The 22,922-nt window shown below is 37.1% G+C and overlaps 1 protein-coding gene across 4 annotated transcripts in view; it reads right to left on the bottom strand.

The window, feature by feature from the left end:
• The window catches only part of CBLB (Cbl proto-oncogene B, E3 ubiquitin protein ligase), a 129,739-nt gene that overhangs the window by 34,743 nt on the left and 72,074 nt on the right, over positions 1 to 22,922 (bottom strand). For all 4 annotated transcript variants that reach the window (XM_014947395.1, XM_014947399.1, XM_014947396.1 and 1 more), the window contains exons 5-10: positions 16,580 to 16,736; positions 13,370 to 13,491; positions 10,470 to 10,607; positions 8,782 to 8,869; positions 6,340 to 6,471; positions 1,968 to 2,171 (exon numbers count right to left, since the gene is read on the bottom strand). In XM_014947395.1, coding sequence (XP_014802881.1) covers positions 1,968 to 2,171; positions 6,340 to 6,471; positions 8,782 to 8,869; positions 10,470 to 10,607; positions 13,370 to 13,491; positions 16,580 to 16,736 — 841 coding nt within the window. The remainder of the gene's footprint in view (positions 1 to 1,967; positions 2,172 to 6,339; positions 6,472 to 8,781; positions 8,870 to 10,469; positions 10,608 to 13,369; positions 13,492 to 16,579; positions 16,737 to 22,922) is intronic.

Raw genomic sequence — 22,922 nt, 5'->3', positions numbered from 1 at the left:
TAGCCAGATACACCGCAAGAAGATCTTCTCAGTAATACCACGTGGTCTAGCCAGGTGATTTGAAACAAAACCAGATTTTTAAGCATTAACAGCTTTATGTTGAGAAAGCATGTAACAATCCTTGCAATAAAATAAGATTTGAAAAATTTGTTCATTGGGATTACAAAGTAACAAATGTCAGCAGGTTGTCTGCAAGAACTAAATTATTATCTTTGTCATCTAGCTTCTACTGTTTCAACAAATGAAATTACTACAACACAGCCATTATGCAGAACTATATTCATATTAAGAGCATTAACAAGAAATAAAAGAAAAATTCAAGAAGGATAAAATCCCACATAAAGTCATAGAGAAAAAAAAAAAAATTCTTCAGGCTCTGAAGAAATACTGTTTAGCAGGAAAAATATATTAAAAGAAAAAGACTAGGCTGATGAAGGTTTTACTAACAAGTGTATATAAATAATGCCATATTCCACACAGGTGTGTGGCTAAGAGCATCACTGTACAACCACTGGTAACAGTTTTAAGAAAAAAACCACGGCCAAAAAGTTATCAAATGACCTGATAATTCAACAATTGCAATGACCTGACAATTCAACAATTGGAAGTAAGGCTGTCAAGAAGCTAACAAAGAGTGGAAAATGCCATTCCTGAACTTCCATGATATTTAGTCAGTTTCTTTCACTGAACGATGAAATTAATGACATAAAAATAGCAAGCACCAAAGCACTCAGGCACTCTGTGGATACTGAAAACAAGACTTCTTGTAGTAAAGCCTATTGTTCCTCCTTCTGATAAAAGCATAATGCATTTTTGCCTTATCATGGAAATGATAGTGTTATAAAAGCCCATCAATTCAAGGCTATCTCAGAGAGGTCAGGCTGCAGACTGCAATTTAAGTTCAGGCAGGAAGGATAAACTGTTCCCAAGAGTAGGCCATGTTGTATTACATACACAACCCAAGAATGATTCATATGGCTTAAGAGGTTAGGAAGGATATCAGAAGTACATATATTAACTGGCAGATACTCTCAGATAGGAGGGTGAAACACTTTTTTTTTTTTTTTCCTTCAACAAATAGAACAATAAGGAAATTGAAGATTAAGATATTACAGAATTAATTCCAAGGCAACTATGCAATTTAGATGACCTTAGTAGAAGGTAAAATACAGAAAGCCCATTGTAAAATTCAGTGTTGCACGCTATGACAATACGTATTCCAGGCTAAAATATAGTAGTGAAAACTACCAACATAAAAGAAACTTTTGTTAATGGTAGTCTTTTTCTATCAGTGATAAAATCTCCTGTGACAAAAGAAAGATCCCATAGTACACTTTCAGGACAAAAAAATCCCAAAGCACAAAGTCACTACGAATACGTCAGATAAACTTTTCCTAATAAAAGTATCTAATACTAAAGATACAGAAAAAAAAATAATCATGGACAACTCACATGAAACATGATGTTCACATGAAACAACACAGCTAATTGTGTGCAATATGAATTGGGTTCCAAGTCACTTTTACACAGCAATAATATTTATAACCTATGTAGAAACTCAAGTTTAATCCAAAAAGATTCTGAGCATGTGTACACACACTTGCAGAAAACTAATAATATATTATATATACATGAAATTTTTTGTTCCTCACAAGTAAGTGTTCAGAGAATTGTCCATACAGCGTATTTTGAGTAAGAGTCTCAGCTGGTGCAGACTCATGCTTCCTCCATTATAATCAGAGTTAACTCAGTTCATATCAGCTGATAATCTGGAACCTTTTTTTCCTCCTACTCAACTTTGGTACTATTGCTGCAATATTGCTGCATTTTATTTTTTCAACCCAAGAACTCTTCAGCGAGTTGCTGAAACCTAGAGCATGAAGTGCAACCTCTCATTGTTTGAAGTTACAGGCAGCTTCATTTACAAACATACAGCATTATCTGTTGTACAGTATTTGAAAATTTACCTTTCGGACTGAAGCCAAACGATTCATCATTAAAGACTCTTCTCTGTCATCATCGTCATCCAAGTCCAACATGGGCATACTAAAGCTATCAATAATACTGCAGCACCTGGAGTTTTCATCCCTTGGATCAAAGGGATCCACAATTATTGGTTCAGTTCCTTTGATTTCACAGCGGCAGAAAGGGCAGCCTTGGCCATCAGACTCCTAAGCAAGACAAAAAAGTACACACATTTTTAAAAATAAAAAATAGAAATAATTTTAAAAGTAGGTCTTATGTCTTTCTACACAAAAACGCCCTTAACAGGTCTCTAAGAGCTTTTACAGAAACACTGGCAGAAAGAGGAAACAGATTAATAGATATTTAACTATAGTAAATGGTAAAATGACTGCACTTTTAAAGCTGCGTCTCATCGAAAGATTAAGCTTCACTTAAAAATAACTGATCAAAACAACTATTGTCTCTACAGAGGATAAAAACTGCAATCATCTTAGTATTACAGGTCAGGAAGTAACACCTTGCCTTTTGAGATTACAATTTTCCTATTTCTTAGGAGAAAAGAAAGTGAGGTGTTTAGACAGAGATAATGCCATTTATTATATATCTTTTGTATTAAATATAAAGTATTTATTTTTCAATTTAAGGTCGAAAAAGCAGATAAGTTTTAGGGCATGCAGCTCTTATTCTGTGAAGAATATATACAGTACATCGTGGCTGCAACACTACCATCATCCAATAAGCACACAGAGCATCTAAAGCTAAAAACATTTTTTGACCTGTTTAAGTAACAAACCAGGATTTTATTATATTTTCAATAAATTATGTAAAACAAGGAACTACTTTCACATTACCAGAAACAAGAATTACTTGAATTTTAATTTCTAAGTGGTACAATATGTTAAATGATTTTCAAGCAGACAGATTTCCATTCCTTTTACTCATTTCAGAAATATTTTTTCCTTGACAGAAGTAATCAAAAAGCCTTTAAAGTAGATTTCAGACCACTAATGAACAAAAATAGCAGAGAGAAGTCTTTCAAGCACTTATAAAGAAACTTTTCCATAAAGAGGTACAATCTGAATTTGAATTTTAAAAAAACCAACAAACACAACAAAACAACACATCAAAAAGAGTCCTGAAGCTTTGAGAGATAAAGACAATTCAACCTGAACTCCGAAATCACATTGTGTCATATTTGCAATCAGGCAGGCAGACTGCTAAAAAGATACGAAGACCAAAAATGAATTCTGAACAACCTTCCTACCCTGAAACATCATCAAGCAAGTACAGCTTTTTGATTTCTCAGATAGGATTTTCTCAGATTTGATTTTCTCAGATAAGGACAGCTTTAATTTTTTTCAAGTATTATTTTTATCTTGACACTTGCCAGTCTTACTAAACTGACAGATGATTTTACAGTCTACGGAAGAACTGTATCCCTGGGCCAAATAACTAAAAATGATGACTCCCGATAACAGTCACGTCTATTTACATGTTTAGTACTGGATTTTCATTTTGTACAGAAAGATACATGTACTCTACTTTTAACAGTCTTGCATCCTAATTACAAAGGCCTAGCCAACATCGCTAACTACCTCAAAGAACACCTCCAAATTATGTGGACCTACTGAAGTAATCACTGTGAAGTGAACAGAAGTCCTCCCTTACTCATACAATTATTTACAGTTTCATTTTCTAAAAACAGCCTTACAGATGAGGCACAGAGCTTTTCATTTTCAAGGTTTTCTTCTATCTGTGTTGCCAAATAGTTCTATACTAGCAGTTTCCCTCCTTTCTTTTCAAAGGCATTAAGTTCACCAAAATATATTGGGTAAGCAATCACAGCAGCAGAGATTTGTATTCAACAGTATGAATGCAACTGAGCAATTAAAACTGAGATCTGAGATGTCTGTATGAATACACGTTTGTCCATGCCCACGGAAAGGTTATTTTAGAACACTGAAAGAGCACCTATTGTGAATATTCCAGTGCAGCATATATGCCCATAGGCTTTTAGAATCAAGTCCCAACATGTACTTTTTAGACAAGAATGGATTTTTGTGAAAGAATCACAGAATGATATGGGGTTGTAAGGGACCTTTGGAGATCATCTAGTCCAACCCCCTGGCAAAGCAGGTTCACCTAGAGCACGTTGCACAGGAATGTGTCCAGGCGGGTTTTGAATGTCTCCAGAGAAGGAGACTCCACCACCTCCCTGGGTAGCCCATTCCAGTGCTCTGCCACTCTCAAAGTAAAGAAGTTCCTCCTTGTGTATAGATGGAACTTCTTATATTCAAGTTTGTGCCCTTTTCCTCTTGTCCTATCCCTGGGAAAATGACATTTTATTCCTGTTGCATAACACAAAAACGAAACACTTAAACCAAGTCTTACTAGAGAGACTGATCTCCATAAAGGTGAACAAGTGAACAATTCCATAAAGGATCCTTTATGATCTCCATAGAGGTGAACAACTCTGAACTATTCTTAGTATTCTATGCAGATCTGATGTTGCTTACTCAAATTTTTTTTCTGCTTAGTGAAAACATCTGTATTGGACCTCTTGAGGCATGTCTAATGAGCCATTATACTGCTAATTAAACACTAGCCCACCAGAAGCTCGCAACAGCTGATGCTGTAACAATGTAATATTTCTTCATTGCCTCACTAATTATACAAAAGTTAAATTTGTAATGAAGTCCAAAATGTACCTGGCTGATTACAGCCAGTTGCAATGTTCTGATGAAGCTTAATGGTTTTGAACATGCCAGTTCTCTGAGCCTAAAATGCTTTGTTATCCTCTTCCTGATCTCTAGCCATTGGCTAAAATATTGAGGAACTTGGCTTCTCAAGCCTCCAGAATCAGAGCACATCACTGGAACATTAGAACGTGCTGTTCGCATGTTCACCTTACTACCATGCTATGAGACACCTGGAAATCAAAAGTACCAAGATTTCAGTCCTTTTACTTAAGCAAATAAAGGGAAAAAAAAAAGCCAAACAAAACCCCCAAATTTAAATGTTCAGACATTGTGTTTGTTATTCAGAATGAAACTGGTAAGAACAGAGAAATGCTACTCCTGAAATGAGAAAACATTGTTCCAGCTCAGCAGCTGCTTAGTAGCGAAATAAATATTCTTATTTGGGTATGTCAAAAATGGAATTTTCTCAGAATTTCTGATCTGTGGGCAATTTGAAAGATTTGCGATTGGAGCATCAAACTCAAATTTCAGAAAGAACACCAAAATCAGAAACTCAGAATATTCCATTTTCAACAAGCTTTATTGGTAATGGAAGATAAACTCAAATGATATTTCTGATACATTGTGTTAGCTTTCCAATTATAATTTCTTAATTAGGATTTGAAAAGAAAAACTATAGTACTCTAAGTTGTGTCTCAAACACGAGAATGAAAACTGATTAACTTGAGATGCACGCATTTAAAACCAGGTCAAGGATTCTTTTTACTCTTATCGCTACATTTGTAATTAAACACTGGTGCCTAACTGTGGAACAGAGGCCTTCCTGAGAACGAGATGACCCTTACCTCTCCCCACAAAATACAGATACAAAAGAAGAAAGGAGCAGGGTGGAGGCAGCAGAATAAATTGAGTTTGAGAAGCACCTATCAGGGGGGAGCCTGAAGTTGTAAAAAGGAATGACGTCTGCTTTTGGTTTTAAGTCAAATGCTTGTTTACTGTGCTGAACTGAAGGCACCAGTCTTCCCTTTTCCCACAGACTGGCATGTCCATGAACACGGTGCACAAAACACACCAACCTGCGTCATCAGGAAGTCTGTGTTTTTTGGGATATTCTGTAAATGACATGGAGAGATCAGTTTGCCCTCCGTTCAAATCTAAAGCTAGGCGGTTTAGTGCTTTACATATTAATAACATGAAACACAGAAATTCTAAGCTTATTTTTCCTTATTTCAGGTCATTTCATGGCTTGTACTACTAACTGAATTCTTCTCCCTCCAAAGGCATCCTGTTTTCTTGTAAAACGCTGTCTAGTCTGTTATCCAAACCCAGTTGCTACCTGTCCTCTTCATGCCTTTGTAATACATCAGGAAGTGACTTGGGTGGCTGTATCGGCACCAAGTACCCAGCTTCCAATGCCCGAGTAGATACTGTGCTCAGGAAATAGTTTTCACTTAGTAGCAGTCAGCAAATGGCCTTGGCAAGCCTACAAGTCCAGATTTTAATGACTCCTGGAACTTAATTTTTTCACAGATTTTAGTCCACAAAATGAAAAAGTTTCCCATTTTAAATAGATACGTCCTTGAATCCTCTTATTGAGTACCTGGAAAAGTAAACTTATACCCATACTGTAAACAGAAACCCATCCTCTTCTCTATTAACTGAACTATGACAGTACCTGCCACGCTGTAAGACAAGAAGTGCACATAAGGTGTCCACAAGGCTCTATCTTCACATCCTTGTCATTTTCTGCACAGATTTTACACAGCTGAAAAGTGGAACCCATTTCACAGTACAATTCATACTGTTCCTGTAACAAAAGAAAGCCAAGTGGTTATTATTTCTAGTGTGATTGGTTCACAAAAAATATACTTAAGCATCAGTAGTGACAAACATTTCCGAGTCCCTTTTTCCAACATACTTTACTTATTAGTCAAGGAAACTATTGCTACTCATCTATTTAAAAGTCACACTAAGGTTCCTGAAACAGCTTACTCTTTAGCTTCTTCAAATCTGTTATATACTAGAATACATGATACAAAAAAGTTTAAAATATCTGTGCCTACTAAGTTTTCTACAGACTTCTCACATCACTACTATGCAAGGCATATATCCTGCTTTTCCTTGGTTGCAGTTAAGAGGACGATAAAGAACCCATGGCCATAAGTGAGAAATTAAGTGATGAATGGGAAAAAAATGGGGATTTCCTTTTCCAAGCATGAGTGTAGGACTAATAAAAGTTACTAGAATGAAAACTGACAAGTACAAGGGCTTTCTACCTATAGCAAGGATGTAATATGGTTAAGTGAAGTAAACAACTCTTGTGAAGGAAGTATGGCAAGAATATAGCCCAGGATAACATGGCAACAGCCATGCACTGTTTGTTCAGTACTTTGTATCCTTACAAGACTGAAAGGAAGGTATAAGAACACCTCCAGAAGAAATAACTAAGCTATAAATCCTGAGTCTAGAACAGTTATCTAGAATTAGTTATTGTAGGGAAACTTGCAATCAAATGCATTTGTGTATAAATAAAGCTTTTTTTAGTCTTTGCAAAACAAAATTTGAAAGCTTGAAGTAAGTAGAATCCAGGTCATGGGAAAATAAGCAGCTACTCCTGAATAAAGGGAGGGGAGATGAGGCTAATAAAAAAGAGAAAACAAAAGAGAGAGCTCATATCTGCAGCTGTAGTAGTGAGTATGTACTAAAGAAGTTTATAGTGGACCTCTTGCAAAGAGTCCACCTGCAGCAATCTAGCCTTGCAGCCACTTTTGTACCATCTTTTTGTAGTTTAAGCAGCTCTAGTGACAGCTTGAAACTACTGCAGTTAGATACTACGTACGGCAGCATTCACATAGTTCAGACTCTGTTGAATTACGACCAGAATTAACTAATGGTGTTCTCGTAACTACAAGTTCAGAAGCAACTGGATTCATTTAATGAATTTGAAATACAACATGACTGGCTTGTGAAGAACAAGGTAATCACTGAGAATGTCTAAGCTGCTTTTCTTTTCCTTGAGAAAAAGCAAGGATATGGGGCTAGAAAATCATTCTGTGCAACACAAATAACTGTTATCTTTGCATTATTCTTTCACTACTATTTCAAGACTGGAGGGAAAAGTCAGATAAGTGGAAGTATTCATGCTTCCTTCAGGTAATTGTGTGAGGAATTCTCTTACTTACAAGACAGATATTACCATAATGGTATTCCTGATAATACCATAGATGGTAATGAGCACTTCTTTCTAAAAATATTTCTGGAGGTCAAATGCACTTAGGGCACTCAAAATTACAGAAGATTCAGTAGGTCATCCTGTCTGCTCTGAAGAAATGGAAGGCCATCTGAAACAGTATGGCTTTTATGTAGTCCAATGTCTTTCCTTGAACACATCCTCAAGTCTCTCAGATGCTTTTGTCAGGAAAAATACTCCACTCTGTATACCTTCACCTTCTAGTGTTAATTTCAGCACTATTTTTAATCAAGCATTTGTCTTGTGCAGGCTACTTCTTACTATTTGAGTATCAAACATCTGCACATTAGTTCATCACATCATCACTTAACAAGACCACAAACACAAATATTCTAATTTTCCTGTGAAGTGATTCCCTTTAGGCACTTATTTTTTTCTGTTGCTTTTCCCTGATCTCTCTTTTAATTTGCACAATAGACAAAGGAGAAAGGAGAGACCCCCTGGAACCAACATCTTTGTATACAAATTATACTTTTCTTCCTGGATCTGTCAACAACTGTACCATTCCTATTCAGGCTTCAAAACTATGATCTTGATTTTATTTCTGTATTGCCATCTCCTATTTCTAAGAAAACACCAAGCGACATAAACCTGTAACATAAATATAAAGAAAATCTTTAATAACCATTTCTCACTTGGAAGAGGCTTAGAATAAACAAAACTTCCCAAGACATGCCATCTGCATCACCATCAGCTCTAAGTTTAAAGAATTATTATCTTGTTCTTCATCTAAGCCCTTCAGTCAACAACATATTTTCACTCTTATGAATTTATTTCTCACATTTTAATAAAAGCTTATTATCACTGCTAGATGAGATATTAAGGGAAGTGAAGATTACAAAATAACTGACAAACCCTGCAACGTACCTGTGTGACTTTTATGTGATCATGTGGTGTGGGTTCACATAATCCTGTCAAATCAGGATTATAACTTCGTCCATCTGGGAACAGATAGCTGCATCACAAGAAGATTGTTATAAATATCGACATTTTAGCATTATTAGCTAAATAATACCTATGAAATTTCAAAAAGGCAGAATAAATTGCAGCAGACATTAAGTAAAATGCATCATCTTTCCGCAGCTATCTTTCTCATCTTTTGGGTGCAGCTGAATTGCTTCATATGCATTTTGATACATGCTCAAATCCATTTATCAAAGCACAGGAAAGATTTTGGTACGACTTGCACAGCTACAAGCAGAATGCTCCTGAGCTTTAGCTAGCAGATAATATTCTGTAGAGCTACCCCCAGAAAGTTACTTTAGATCTTCATTTTACAGCGAGCTTATAGCTGCATACGCTCCTAGTGATCTCTCCACTGTGAGCATCATGTTCAGTGACTCTATAAGCTATTTTAAGCAATGGAACAGAATAGAAAGTAGCACTCATTTATGCATATCTGTGTATAATATGATATACATAATAATATTTATGTGTCACAGTATTATATATGTGTATAGCTGTGTATATAAATCTCTGATATATAAATCTCTGTATATTATGACAAGAATCAGCACTGAGAATCCAAGATGGAGACTGGTCTTTAAGCAAGAACTGATGGGGGGTGTTTCAACCTCCACACAAATAATAATTTGTGGGAAATAAATAATAGGTTAACTGATATTCCAGAGACCCTAACTTTTTCTATATTCAGACTTATGTTACCTCTAACTTGAAAACAGTTTCTTGAAAGTTGTGTTATTAAGTCATGCTATGAGGAAGTTATATTTACATAGGGTACAAAAACTTCACTCTGCATTAAATATTCTCAGCTCTAGTTTTTGTCAAGTAGAAACACTACCATAATAATTGTGTTTTTTATTACAGGTATGAAATCATCATACCTGGAAAAAAAATAGTGGACTGTGGAGGACTGAGAAAAATGGCAAGATTGTAAAGGGTTTCTCAATTGTTTTTTGAGGACCGATCAATTTACCTGTTTGGTTGGGTTCTTTTTCTCATTATGATCATGTGGATTTATCAAAACATGTATCTCAGTGAAAACATTTTGACAGCAAAAATTTGTCTGTTACTTCAACCAACCTAGTAAAAATGTACTACTACCCCCTGTAAACTTAGATTCTCTTATAATTTTCTTATAAATCTTTTCAGTAAACTATTAGAACCTGGAAAATGTTCTGGCTGCACTACATATAAAAAAGCAATTACAAAGCTTTCAAATCATTGTCCAGAGTTAGACACATGAGTAACTGGCACTAGTAATTGTTTAATAAGCTTAAGTGCATTTTGGACTCTTAGGGGAGGTAGCAGGGGGAAGAGGAGGAAGGAATCAGTGTGACAGCTGCCTGATTTTATTTTCTCCTGGAATTTATCTGCTACAAGATATGGTGTTGGTTAACTTTGGTTAATGGAATTATCTGGAAATAAGTGTTTTTCAAAGGAATAAAAGGGATCTCCTTAAGCTCCGAAGGAATGCTAAACGCCATATCCAGATTTTCCCTTCTAAAGATCTTCAATAACTACCCATATAAATATTAGAAGAACAAAGAAATCAAAATATCAGACCTATGCTGACTATAGAAATCTGTACTCACAATCCTTCCCGGCTGCCATCAATCAAAGCTTGAAACAGAGGCTTATTGTGAGGTATTGTCTGCAGTATGTTCCCATCACCAGTCACGTATCCAATGGCCCACTGTCCCAAGCGAGTGCAACTCAGTCTGAAAATGTAGCTTGAGAGAAACAGGATGAATAAAGAGTCAGTGTTCATCAGAGAGCAAGGATGGGCTTTGGTTAAGACACTGAACTAGGTCTCCGAAGATCTGGGTCAGATTCCCAATTCTGCCATCTTTGTATAACCTTAAATAAACCTGCATCTTTCACGCTGTCAGTTCTGCATGGGCAGAAATAAGGTAAAAGTAGCACCCTACCCCAACTTTCATTTGCTTGCTTTTTGGTTCCCAAAGTGAAAGCTGCACATCCACTGTGAATAGTCCTATTACGTACATTTAGACATGCTCATAAACCTTTTCAAGACCAGTCTATTGTTAAGTCTCCATAGTTACAACATACACCTTTGGTGTATACACAGGCCAATAACCTGAATGACTGGAAGGGAAATATAAAACATCAGAGGGATTGATCAGAGGGCTGGAGCACCTCTCCTATGAAGACAGGCTGAGGGAGCTGGGATTGTTCAGCCTGGAGAAGAGAAGGCTCTGGGGAGACCTTATAGTGGCCTTTCAATATCTGAAGGGTGCCTATAGAAGAGCTGGGGAGGGACTCTTTGCCAGGAAGGGTAATGATAGGACAAGGGGAAACAGTTTTAAATTGGAAGAAAAAAAGATTCAGATTAGATATCAGGAAGAAATTTTTTACTATGAGGGTGGTGAGACACTGGAACAGGTTGCCCAGGGCAGTTGTGGATGCCCCATCCCTGGAGGTGTTCAAGGCCAGGCTGGATGTGGCCTTGAGCAACCTGCTCTAGTGGGAGGTGTCCCTGCCCATGGCAGGGGGGGTGGAACTGGATGATCTTTGAGGTCCCTTCCAACCCTAACCATTCTATGATTCTATGATCTTTTGATGCAACAGAAATGTGAATGATAAGTAATTAAAACTGCTCTACTAGTAATGTTATTTTCTTGTGTACCAGAGGAGGTGAACAGGACAGAAGAAATATCACTTCTACTTCAGAAAACACCAGATAATACCAACTCAATTGGACTTAAATTTAAATACTTTGGTGTGTACAGTGATAGCTAGGAGTATATGTAATGTAGACAGAGAGCACAGTAGAAAAAAAGGTAAGATTACAAGCAATAGTATCAGGCTTGTTTAGTTCTTCTTAGTAAAAACTCTACTCCCTTTAATGTCAGACATCATCTCATATGCAAAAAACCTCATTCAAAAAAGCATCCCGCGGTGAAATACCACAAACTCAATTTTGTATTATAGAGCAGCTTTTCTTAATTATACATAAATAATTTATTTCCTTCCCAACTGTTTAAAATGAGAAATCTTAGCCTCCCTGAAGTTTGTCATGGCTCTTACAAACTTCAATAGGGCCAACATTACATTGAAGAAGTAGCTATTCATTTGAACAGAATCTTGTAATTTCCAGGATGTTTTAGACTGATTAAAGAAGCAATTTCACTTCATATTATCTCCTCTTTCACACTCCAGCATTTCACCTAAGCAATTCAGAAAGTCATTTTCTGATATGCAATAGAAAGTTATCTTAAAAATAACTCTCTATTTACAAGGAACATAAAGGCAACCTTGGATAATATCTCTATCACTTCTATTTTATAATCACAGAATCAGAATCAATAATAGAGAAAATGCTAAGTATAGCAAGCACTCTCAAAATCAACCTAGTTATCTGACTTCTATAGTTCATGAGTGCCAAGCTGAAAATCAGCATTATTCTACTGGAACCACAAGAGTCTTGTACATACGCACTTGACCTGCCAGGCAACTTCACAAGATACAGTATATTGTTTGCTAAAAATCAAAAGAAACCAAGTACAGAATATGGGTATAATTGTTGCTAGACTTCTCTAACAAGTTTCAAAATGATGCTCTTTTAACTGTGTATTTATGTGATCCTGAAGCAAAGGTAGACAACTAGACATTAAAGAAAAAAAATTATAACTGAAAGGTAAAACTAGCAAAATAAAAGTTAACTAATACAGGATTATTAAATCCATTAATGAATTTTTATTTCTCCAAGTTGAATGAAGAAAAAATAGAACAACCAGCACAAATGCTAAAAGTTCAGTTTGAATAATTCAGTAAGTAGAGCACTATACAGAAATTAAACACTCTACATGTCATGATATTTATCTGACAGACTGCTTTTCTAGGTGCAAAGTTTGTGATATAATTTCTGCCAAAGGAAAAAAAAAAAAACAAAACATAAAAGGAACACATAAGAACTGATTAAATTTGTATTTTAAGTGTCCTACCATGAAAGATCAGTTTTACTTTATTATTAAGCAACAATTCAATGCAAATTTTGAAAAGCAAATTATGTTTTCAAATATGCTTTTCAAGAATGCATTGCTTGTTGTACCTAATTCAGAAGAGAAAAGGAAAAGCAACGTAATTTCAATTATTTTATTCTGTTTATTTGTGTGTGTTTAGACTTTGGTGTGGTAATAGAGTATTTTTTTGCTTCATAGCACTGGAGAAGAATTATTCATAAAAATCCAATTATGGTCAGCATTTGTTGAATGTGGAGTTCTGAGCTTTAGCATTAAACTATTTTTAAAAATGCATTTTGATAGAAATAAAATCACAAATATATATATAAAACAAACCCCCACCCTTCTACTCTTATTCACTCTGTTATAAACAAAGCCAAGAATTCACTCCTTCAGTACTGCAGTTAAGTCTAAGTATCATACAAAATAGAAGTATGAACTTAGAATAATTACGTAGCTTATGAGACGACAAGTTTATTTGGAAAGCAATAAACAGCAAAACCTCTCACCTCCCAGGCTTAGTGCTGTATTTTTGCAACCTCGCTTTCACTTCATCGTATGTCAAGAATGCCATATATCCAGGATGTGTCACAGCTAAGAAGTTCCAATTCCTTAAGATTGAACCCCACGGCTAAAAAGAGAAGACAATTAAACAGATGCAGCCAGGTAGTTACATATTTTTAATAAAACTCAAGTCAATTTGTCAGAGAGATCTACAGTGTTTTAGCCCCAGCTGAAAAATACTCACTTTTGGGTAGAAGATCAAGTGTAAATTTTTGGATAAAGATTTTGAAGCAGTAGGAATTTAGGGGATCTCTTATTTGCAGTTACATAAAATATTAAACATCATGTTTAGTTAGAACCTAGAGGGTATGGCTCCATAATGGTTTAATAAAAACACAATTAAGTCTATTCTTCAGTCTATTCTTCAGAGGTCCTGAGGCACTTTCATAGTTAATGATAAGTAACACTAACAAACAAGGCCTAATAAAGCCGCTAATTTGATCTGTCATTCCTTTTCTTAATCTCTACTTCTTGATTTCTTCAGTTACCATAACGGTAATACATCCAGAAAACATAACAAATACTGACAGCACTTCATCACAGTCTTTGCTGACCTGAAGAGCAAATGCTTCAGAAAACTCAGTTAAAAAATGCCTGATATGCTGTCACTTCAAAGAATACGGAACAGTCCTTTTAGTGTAAATGAAGGATGTTTTTTAAGTAGTGGATTAATACAAATGTATTAAGTGTTCATTGCCCGCATTTGGAGAGACAAGAAACTTCCTCTTGAAGTGATTTGGAGATTTTTTTATGTATTTGTCAAAAAATCAAGGCAGATGAAGTTAAGCAACATAAGAGAAGAGGCTTGTGTTCTTGCATGCCCTGCAAATTCCCTTTAAAAGGACTTAAAAGGGCTAGCAAGGGACAGATGAAATGCCTGTGTGACACACTTGAGCAGAGTATCCTAACAGTTCTACCTGGGATTATGATACATTTCCAAGGCAAACCCTAACCAGTACTTAAACATGGATCAACACCTGTTTCATTTTAAAATTGATTCCTCTTCAAAACAGACACATGAAATGGAACAGTAAGGTTTTGGCACGGAGGCCGTAAAAGAACCTCAGGTGTTCAAATTTGTACAGAAGAAAGGAGAAAAATTCACAATCCTAGATGCAACACTGCATCTTGCCAGCTCCCTTCTGCACCCTCAAAGACAGATGCCAGGAGCCTTCATCACATGAAAAATGTTAGTTGCCCTAACTAGATAAAAAAAGGGAGTTGACTCTTCCCCCTTCACCACACTGGTGCTGACACTTCCTTCACCAAACCACAATGTTCCTTCACCTGTTGTATTACTTAAGTGCATGCATGTAAATCAAAAAGGATGATCAAATACTCAGTACTTTGACGTTTTGTTGGACCGTGGTTATAGAAAGGCTTGCTACCAGTACATTATAAAACAAATTCAAGTAGCATTCAAATTCCTCTGTTAATCACAATGATCAAGCTTCTAAGTTGACAGTAGAGAGTATCTTCTTCAAATGCCTGGAGTCTCTACAGAGTAACACACTACTGCTATACCTAGAAAATGATGTGACAGTACAACTGAAAAATCAAAGGGCCAGAACTCAGAGCTTACCTCGTGCACACAGAGTATTACAAAAGCAGAAATTTTAAATGGCAAAAGATTTGTACGCTTTCTCTTCTACGGAAATATTTTTTGCATAAAAGGACAACGTAACTGAACACGTTAATAGTGAAAGCATGAAGTTCCTTTCCTTCAAGGCATCTACATATTCTGCTGTGCTAACTTGACCTCTGAGCAGAGACCACAGCGCTTTGAGCTGTGCATGCATACATGAGGAGGCAGGGGGAGCAACTTCCCTTTTACAGGACCTCCATAAAAAGTAGTCTTCCTTTCTTCTGTGAATAAGCATCATTATAAACATAGCTTTTCTGTAACAGAAGCCACAGTTGGCAAAACAATATTTTGATCACTTAAACAACTGGGATTTTCTCTCCGTGGGTGTACGCACACATAGTTACAGAAGCTGTTTAAAAACTCAAGTAAAATGTAACTGCTGGGAGAGGTTCTCAGACCGAGTTCAGTGCAAGCTCACTTCAACAGTTATGAAACTATTGGACAAGTTGGTAATCTGTTTAGCAAAAATTCACTCTCTCCTTCTTTGTTAAATTAGAAGTTAATCCTAACCAGTCTTCTCTCCTTATGTGTATCAGTACTGCTGATCCCCCTTTTCGAGCCCAAGGGATGGTAATTGATGGTAATCAAACCAGCAATGGCCTCACAAAGTAACGAATGCAAAAGAGATATTCACTGGGTTTCAGAAAAAGGAAAATACATCTCATTCGAGGTTTCTGTCTTGAAGTTTAACGCAACCTAGAGGACCCCACCTAAGGTCAGAAGAAACTGTTGCTTCTCAGATCACTCCATCTCATTTAATTTTATATTCAACGTACAAATTAAAAAATAAAACAAACCCTGTTATCATTTGTAAGCAGAATGCTTAGGGGGAAAAAAATCCTACAGAAGGGAACCTGAAATAAATGCATTTTATAGTGATGTATGTTGCAGCCAAGGTGTCTCTGACATTTTGAGTCAAGTCTGAGATCAAGATCTGGGCTTGATTACTAACCTGAACACCATATTAGTTTGCCAAATACTGAATAAAAGGGAGAAACTTTGGCAGAGTAGAAACTGATCCTAAGGCAGCAATGTTCAGACAGAAATGCTTGATGTGTGTGTTTTAGTAAGTGACCAATGTTTGTGGTTATATTAAGCAGAGAGATTACTTACACCATAACATTTCTAACTTTGATACAGTTTTGACTCAGAATGGAGAAGAGATTATCAAAATCAAAACTCTGTAAACTAAAAGCATTAATCACCTCCTGCCAAATCTTAATATCAACTTCGTAATGGCACCCTTTTGTGTAACAGCAAAGCCAAGAAAGCTAAACCAACATTATCACAGAGTAACATGGAAGACAGAACAAATGTATGGCGCAGGCTTTGACATAAAATTGGTATGTATGTCTGAAGGTCTAAATAAAATGCACAATGTATTTCTGAATTCTACTGTTTCAGTTATTTCAGTTTTTCCCAAAAATCTGCTTCCTTGACCCACAGGTACTTGCCTCGGGGCACTAAGCTTCTGAAATTCACACAAGTTTCTAAAATTTTCAAATCTTACCTGAAATAATCTAGTGAAGATATCAAATTCAAAAATTGAAATGTAGTCATTGCAGGTCAAGTCAATAGTAGATTTAAGAGCCATTGCTTCCAAACCAGAGCTTATCTGATGAACTTCATGAAGGCACTGCCTGAACACTTTCCATGGCACTATAGTTCTGTGAGAGGGGTGGAAATAATAAATGTAATAAAACCACATATTTAAGATTTGGTATCTTATTTAGACCAAAAAAAAACCAAACCAAACAAAAAACCCCCAGTTTTCTGAAAGCAGCATAAGCATATGAAAGAACGGTTTACCTTCCTTTAAACATAGTCAAACATAGTGTCATTTATTTTACAGCCGTAAATATTCAAGCTTCCTTAGAAGGACAACAAAAAGAACACTGCAGAAACATATATCCTACCACGCAGGTGTAGCAACCAGCCTCACACCTTCTCAAAGTACCAGCTCTGTGCTTGATAAAGAACTTTCTTCACAGCTTCTCTTCTCACAGCGATAAGCATCAATTTAGTATCTACTGTGATGACATTTTTTATAGCTAAAGGTCATAAACACTGGTCAAGTAAACTGATAGCAGTGAACCAGATACCACCAATACTGATCCAAGGCCCATGACGGTTACATGCATATTAGAAGACACATCTTATCAGATCGTCACCGTCACACATTCCTGCAGAATGAGGAGTATTTTCAGACAGCAGTGAATGTGGGAAAAGGTGGGAAATCAGGATAGAAGGAAATTAAAATTATTCTCTCCAATACAAAGCCAGGTTCTGTCAAATTCAATTTCTATTTGCACAGTTGGAGATAATACACATTAGTTATTTTGCCAACCATGTGCTTATATTTGGAATCTGACATGAGGCTGATCACTTGGAAGTGCTCTATTTTACTCTCAAAAGTATGAGAAACAGTTCAATAACAGCAATTTTTCTTCTCATGCCATTAGGGTCAAATTCAGATTTTACAAAACCGTTACACCTTCTCTTAAAAAAGTTCTGCCTCACTTTGAGAGCAGACTATATGATATTTTAAAAATATTAATTAAACAAAATATAACCAACATGTAACTATTAAGCAATATATAACCTTTTTCAGGACTTAACAAGTTCTCACACATTCATAGTAATATTTTCTTAATAACTGCTAAAATGACAAAAGACACAGGCCTCACAAGCTCATCAATATTTCTTGCAATTTTTATTACTTCACATTGACTTATTTTTGTCTTACTTGGTAGTACAGTATAAAAAAAGAAAAAAAGACTCAGTGCATTAAGTTAGTCCTGCATAATAAATACTCTACAGTTAAATTAAAACAAATAGTAATCTGAAGTACAACACTAAAGACATGCTCCTGTATTTCTAGTCCATCAGGTATTCACTACATTTGTAAGTGCAAAGAAATCTACTTGTTATTTGGAGGCTTATATTGAGAAAGTCATAAATGATAAAATGTGAAGTTTAATAGATCTCAGCAGATACTCTCATCTGTGTATGAAAAACAGGAAACCACAAAGAGCTGAAGAGAGATACCACATCAGATGCCATTTAAGAAAGAATGCACATCAAATTCTGATTATGGTAAAGAGAGAATGAAATATTTCACTAAGTTCAGAGAACATAGTTGGAAAATGTCAATGCTTTTGCGGTGTTAAAGTTGTTAAAGTGCCTATTGCTTATTTAGTTCCTGTAACTGTGGCTCTAAAAAAAATCTTCTGATTCTCTCTGTAAAACACCCTAAACAGTTACAGCATTGTGATTGTGCCAAAATAGGGTTAGAAAAGGTTTTTTGGGTTTTGGGGTTATTTTGAGGGGGCAATGGTGGGGGGATGGATTTAAAATTCACTACATTCAGCAGATTTATTTTTTCTGCAGCTTTGTTAAATAGGCCTTTTACCTTCTATTTCCTTAAATAAAGGTGACAACCGGTTGCGGAAATTGTAGCTCCTATTTCTCAGCAGCTACTTCTATACAGCTACTCCTCCTAAATACTCTGAAATAGCTCCAGCCAGCGACCATTTCTCACCCCATGTATCCCTCCAGCTTATATACACAAACAGCTTCACTCAGAATTCTGAGACTTCACAGAAACACACACTCACTCAAAATGAGGGTGTTACCAGGGCTTCACAAGGTGAAGGTTTCTGCAACATCCTCCTCTTCTGTTCCTACAGCACTGGAGGGCTGTGCCGCCATCCAGCATGATCTGAACAGGCTGGAGAGCTGGACAGAGAAGAACCTAATGAGGTTCAACAAGGGCAAATATAAGGTCCTGCATCTCGGGAGGAAGAACCCTAGGTACCAGTATAGGCTAGGGGTGGATCTTCTGGGAAGCACTACTGAGGAAAAGGATCTGGGAGTTCAAGTGGATAGCAAACTTTCCATGAGCCAGCAATGTGCCCTTGTTGCCAAGAGGGCCAATGGAATCCTGGGCTGCATTGAGAAGAGTGTGGCCAGCAGGTCGAGGGAGGTCATTCTCCCCCTCTACTCTGCACTGGTGAGGCCACAACTGGAATACTGCATCCAGTTCTGGGCTCCCCAGCTCAAGAGAGACAGGGAACTACTGGAGAGAGTCCAGTGTAGGGCAACTAAAATGATTAAAGGATTAGAGCTCCTCCCTTATGAGAAAAAGTTCAAAGAGCTGGGGCTTTTTAGCCTGGAGAAGGAAGGCTGAGGGGAGACCTTATTTTACAAGTACCTGAAGGGTGGGTGGAAGAATGATGGAGCCGGACTCTTTTCAGTGGTTTCCAGTGATAGGACAAGGGGCAAAGGGCACATGCCGGAACATAGGAATATCTATTCAAATATGAGGAAGAACTTCTTTAGGGTGAGGGTGATGGAGCCCTGGAACACGCTACTCAGGGAGGTTGTGGAGTCCCCTTCTCTGGAGATTTTCAAGACCCGCCTGGATGCAGTCCTGAGTAATGTGCTCTGGGCAATCCTGCTTTAGCAGGGGAGCTGGACTAGGTGATCTCTAGAGGTCCCTTCCAACTCCGACAATTCTGCAAAATCAGGTAACTGTGAAACACCCTCCTCTGGCAGAGGTTCTGGAGGGGGTCACACAGAATGCTTCCCACCACGATGGGTTATGAAACAGGTTTTCGGAGATGAATGGCAAGTTGAGTTGCTGTTTGAATTAACATTTCACTGTTGTTGCTTTCTTGCATTTTAGGGGATATACAGCCTTTGAAATCACCTTTTCATGATACAAATCTAAAGAGTTATTTTAATTGTTTGGTAAGGTGGCAGGGGCAGTGGGAGGGAGAAGGGAACAGGATCAATCAAACCAAGACTGGGAGTGTTCTAGTCAAAAGCATGCTTAGATTGTTGCTTAAATATATGTATTTTAAAGAGAAAAAACATATTGCCTTTGTATAAAGAAAAATTAGGATCCTGTTTGTAATGAAATACTGCCTGCAGCGTTCAGCTCCTGAACCATAGAAGGTATCTCCTATAAATATTTTCAGTGATCTTTGTCCTTGCACTATTTGTTGCATCATGCCCTAATGATACCCTGCACTAGAGGCTGGCAGGTATTCTGCACATGCCTCATGCTATTAGGCTGACCTGTGGACACTTGTCTAGGAGGAGATGAGTTAGTCAGCGCTGCTACAGCTCGTCAGGAAGATGTGATTTGACATCCCAGTAACATTAGGTTGAGGAAACGCAGTGTCTCAGTATTTCAGGTATTAATTGTAGTTGCGTGAGCTATCCCTTGCAGAAAAGCACACGTGACTCCAGCTGAGACACTGTTCTGGGGAGTATCTCACGTGAGGGGACTGTACTTCCCTTAAATGTTTGATGTCCAAAGGTAAAAGCCCTACTACACATGCACACATTATGAACAGATACACTCCGGGCTTTAGTAAAAGCTTCTCTTTTTTATAATATAATTTGGGGGGAAAAAAAAAAGGACACTTAAGTATACAGAAATGTCTGACTACATTACATGTACATATTGTTATCATGCTACGTTATTTTATTACAACCTTCAATTAATTCAAAATCTTCAGAGAAAGTTTTAGAAGGAAACAAAAATATGAAGGAAGATGAAACGCACACCTTATACTGCAGAAAAAGGTTATGGAGGATCTCTTATAAGGAAAACCTAATCTCTATCTACCAAACTTTAAGGAAACAATTCATCCATACAGTGTGTACTGCCTTTCCTCATCATTTGACTAGAAGCAAGCCCATACCAATTTAAGGAATAAACACACAAAATAAAACAAATAATCTTGAATACTTTTTCCTGAAGAGGCTTTCTTATCTTATCTGTCTCAAGAGGCACATCTTATCTTTCTCAAATCATCAAAACTATCTGCATCTTGGCAGATTAGGGCTGTCATCTTATTTAAGAGTCCTGTCAAAAAACTTAAAATAAGCCATTTCTCCACCCAGTCTCTTAAAATTACACTACTTCTCCGCATTTCTTCTGAAATTGGAAGCGTATTTGGAGATGTTGAATTAAAACATGTCCTGATCAAATTACAAGCTTTTTAAAAATACTGTTATATAGGTTGGTTTTTATTTACTATTATTGACACACGTGAGAGGGAAGTGTCATTCTATACAAACGCAGTGTTTTAAACACCACCCACACAACTTCCATACGCCCAAAGGAGAAGGATTAGTGTCCTGCATGTAATTTTCAAGCAATTTAGCAGAGGAATTTAGATCCTCCCTTCCCTCCTGCCCTGATCATGTGTACATAGGATTTTCTTAAACTCCCTGAACGCTGCTGCATCATTAAAATAAACCTGGAGAGGAAGCAAATATTTTCTGAGCGTGTGGAGAACAGCACTTCAGTAGAACTGCAGAGATGCAGCTATTGTGGAATGTCAAGTGACATTGCTCTCTTTGAACCAGAGCAGACCACAAGTATGTCTAGGAAGATAAACATGTACCTGCGTTACTTACAGTGAACATTTTTGTCTGCAAGAGACTCTCTCAAATGTAGCCAGAAAACATAACATGGAGAGAGCATTACTGTATCCCAAGCAAACTCAAAAAGATTCAAGCACATACTGACACAGATAGAAACAACATTCTTCGCAAATCTGCAGTGAGCAATGTGGATTTTGGTTTATCATCACTGAACAGAGCATTTTATTAAGACTGCTGCTTCAGTTTTAAGTGAGAGGCCACATGTTTTCATTGCTTCTGAACTGGAGAGCAAACAATTGACACACAGAAGGCTTGAGAAGTTCAGTCCTGAGGGAAAAAAGGAATTCTGCCATACCGTGCCAGTACAATTGTCAAATAGTGACATCATGCAGGACAAATATAGAAGAATTTAACATGAGAAAAAGAGACGGTAAAAGATAAAATGAGCCTTATGAAACCAAAAATATGCACTTCCAAAGCCACATAACTGGACATTGCTGGAAAGACCACAAGCTAGTTCTTCCTTAAGGGATACAGGAAGTCCACATTTCCCGAAGAGCCGCCAAAGGGATACACTGATACACTTATCTATATATTTCCACCTCTGATCTCTAACCACAACTCCAAAGCACACTCATGGTTTTGCACATCCTTTTATACTTAAAACATTGTCTTTCCTGCCTATCCATTGAGAATCCGTTCTTTTGTCTCACAATCTTCTGTGCCAACTATTACAATTTCCTTTTCTCCATCCTTTGTACATGCAATTTTACCTTATTCCTAGCCGCCCAGAATAGCTGTGAAGACCATTGGCCTTTTCTGTTTTTTAATCATATCTTGCAACTTTCCACTGACTAGCTCTTCTCTGTAATATTATCTGTCTTCTTGTTCAAACTTGTTTATCTCGCATTTATACAAAAAGATCTAGCAAGGTTTATGTCCCATTACTAGCACTCAGGGAATGGTACCTTCTGCCTCTAGCTCAAGATTTTAAGCAAGGGTACCAATAAGCCTATTTCCCCTGCTGCTGATCAGCTGAGGGAGAAACCATCCTCTAAAAGGTGCATTCCCCCTCAACTTCTTTAAAAGTTCCTGTTGATTAAACACCTGCCTTGATACAGATGAAGACTACAGCACTTGGGTCACTGCCTCTTCCTCTTTCATCTCTCTTTATCTTTGGCTTCTCTTTACACTTCAGTTCACACTCAGAGTTGAAGCTCCCTTGGCCAGGACCACCATTTTTACAGCGTTCGGACAACCATAGGGCTTTTAGATGCTACCAGCAGCAAGAACAGGAAATCAAGTAATAAATTAAGGGGATCAACATGGTGTTGAAACTTAGCTTATCTGAGGTCTCACTTTCTGACAGCTAAATGTTTTCAAGTTAAGTGGTGCACTGTGGTCTGCCTGTTTTACTGCTTCTCCTCCGAACCCAAGCCACAGCGGCTACA

The sequence above is a fragment of the Calidris pugnax genome, unplaced genomic scaffold (genome assembly GCF_001431845.1).
Source record: "Calidris pugnax isolate Ruff unplaced genomic scaffold, ASM143184v1 scaffold95, whole genome shotgun sequence".
Lineage (NCBI taxonomy): Eukaryota > Metazoa > Chordata > Aves > Charadriiformes > Scolopacidae > Calidris > Calidris pugnax.
This window is presented reverse-complemented; position numbering and strand designations above follow the sequence as displayed.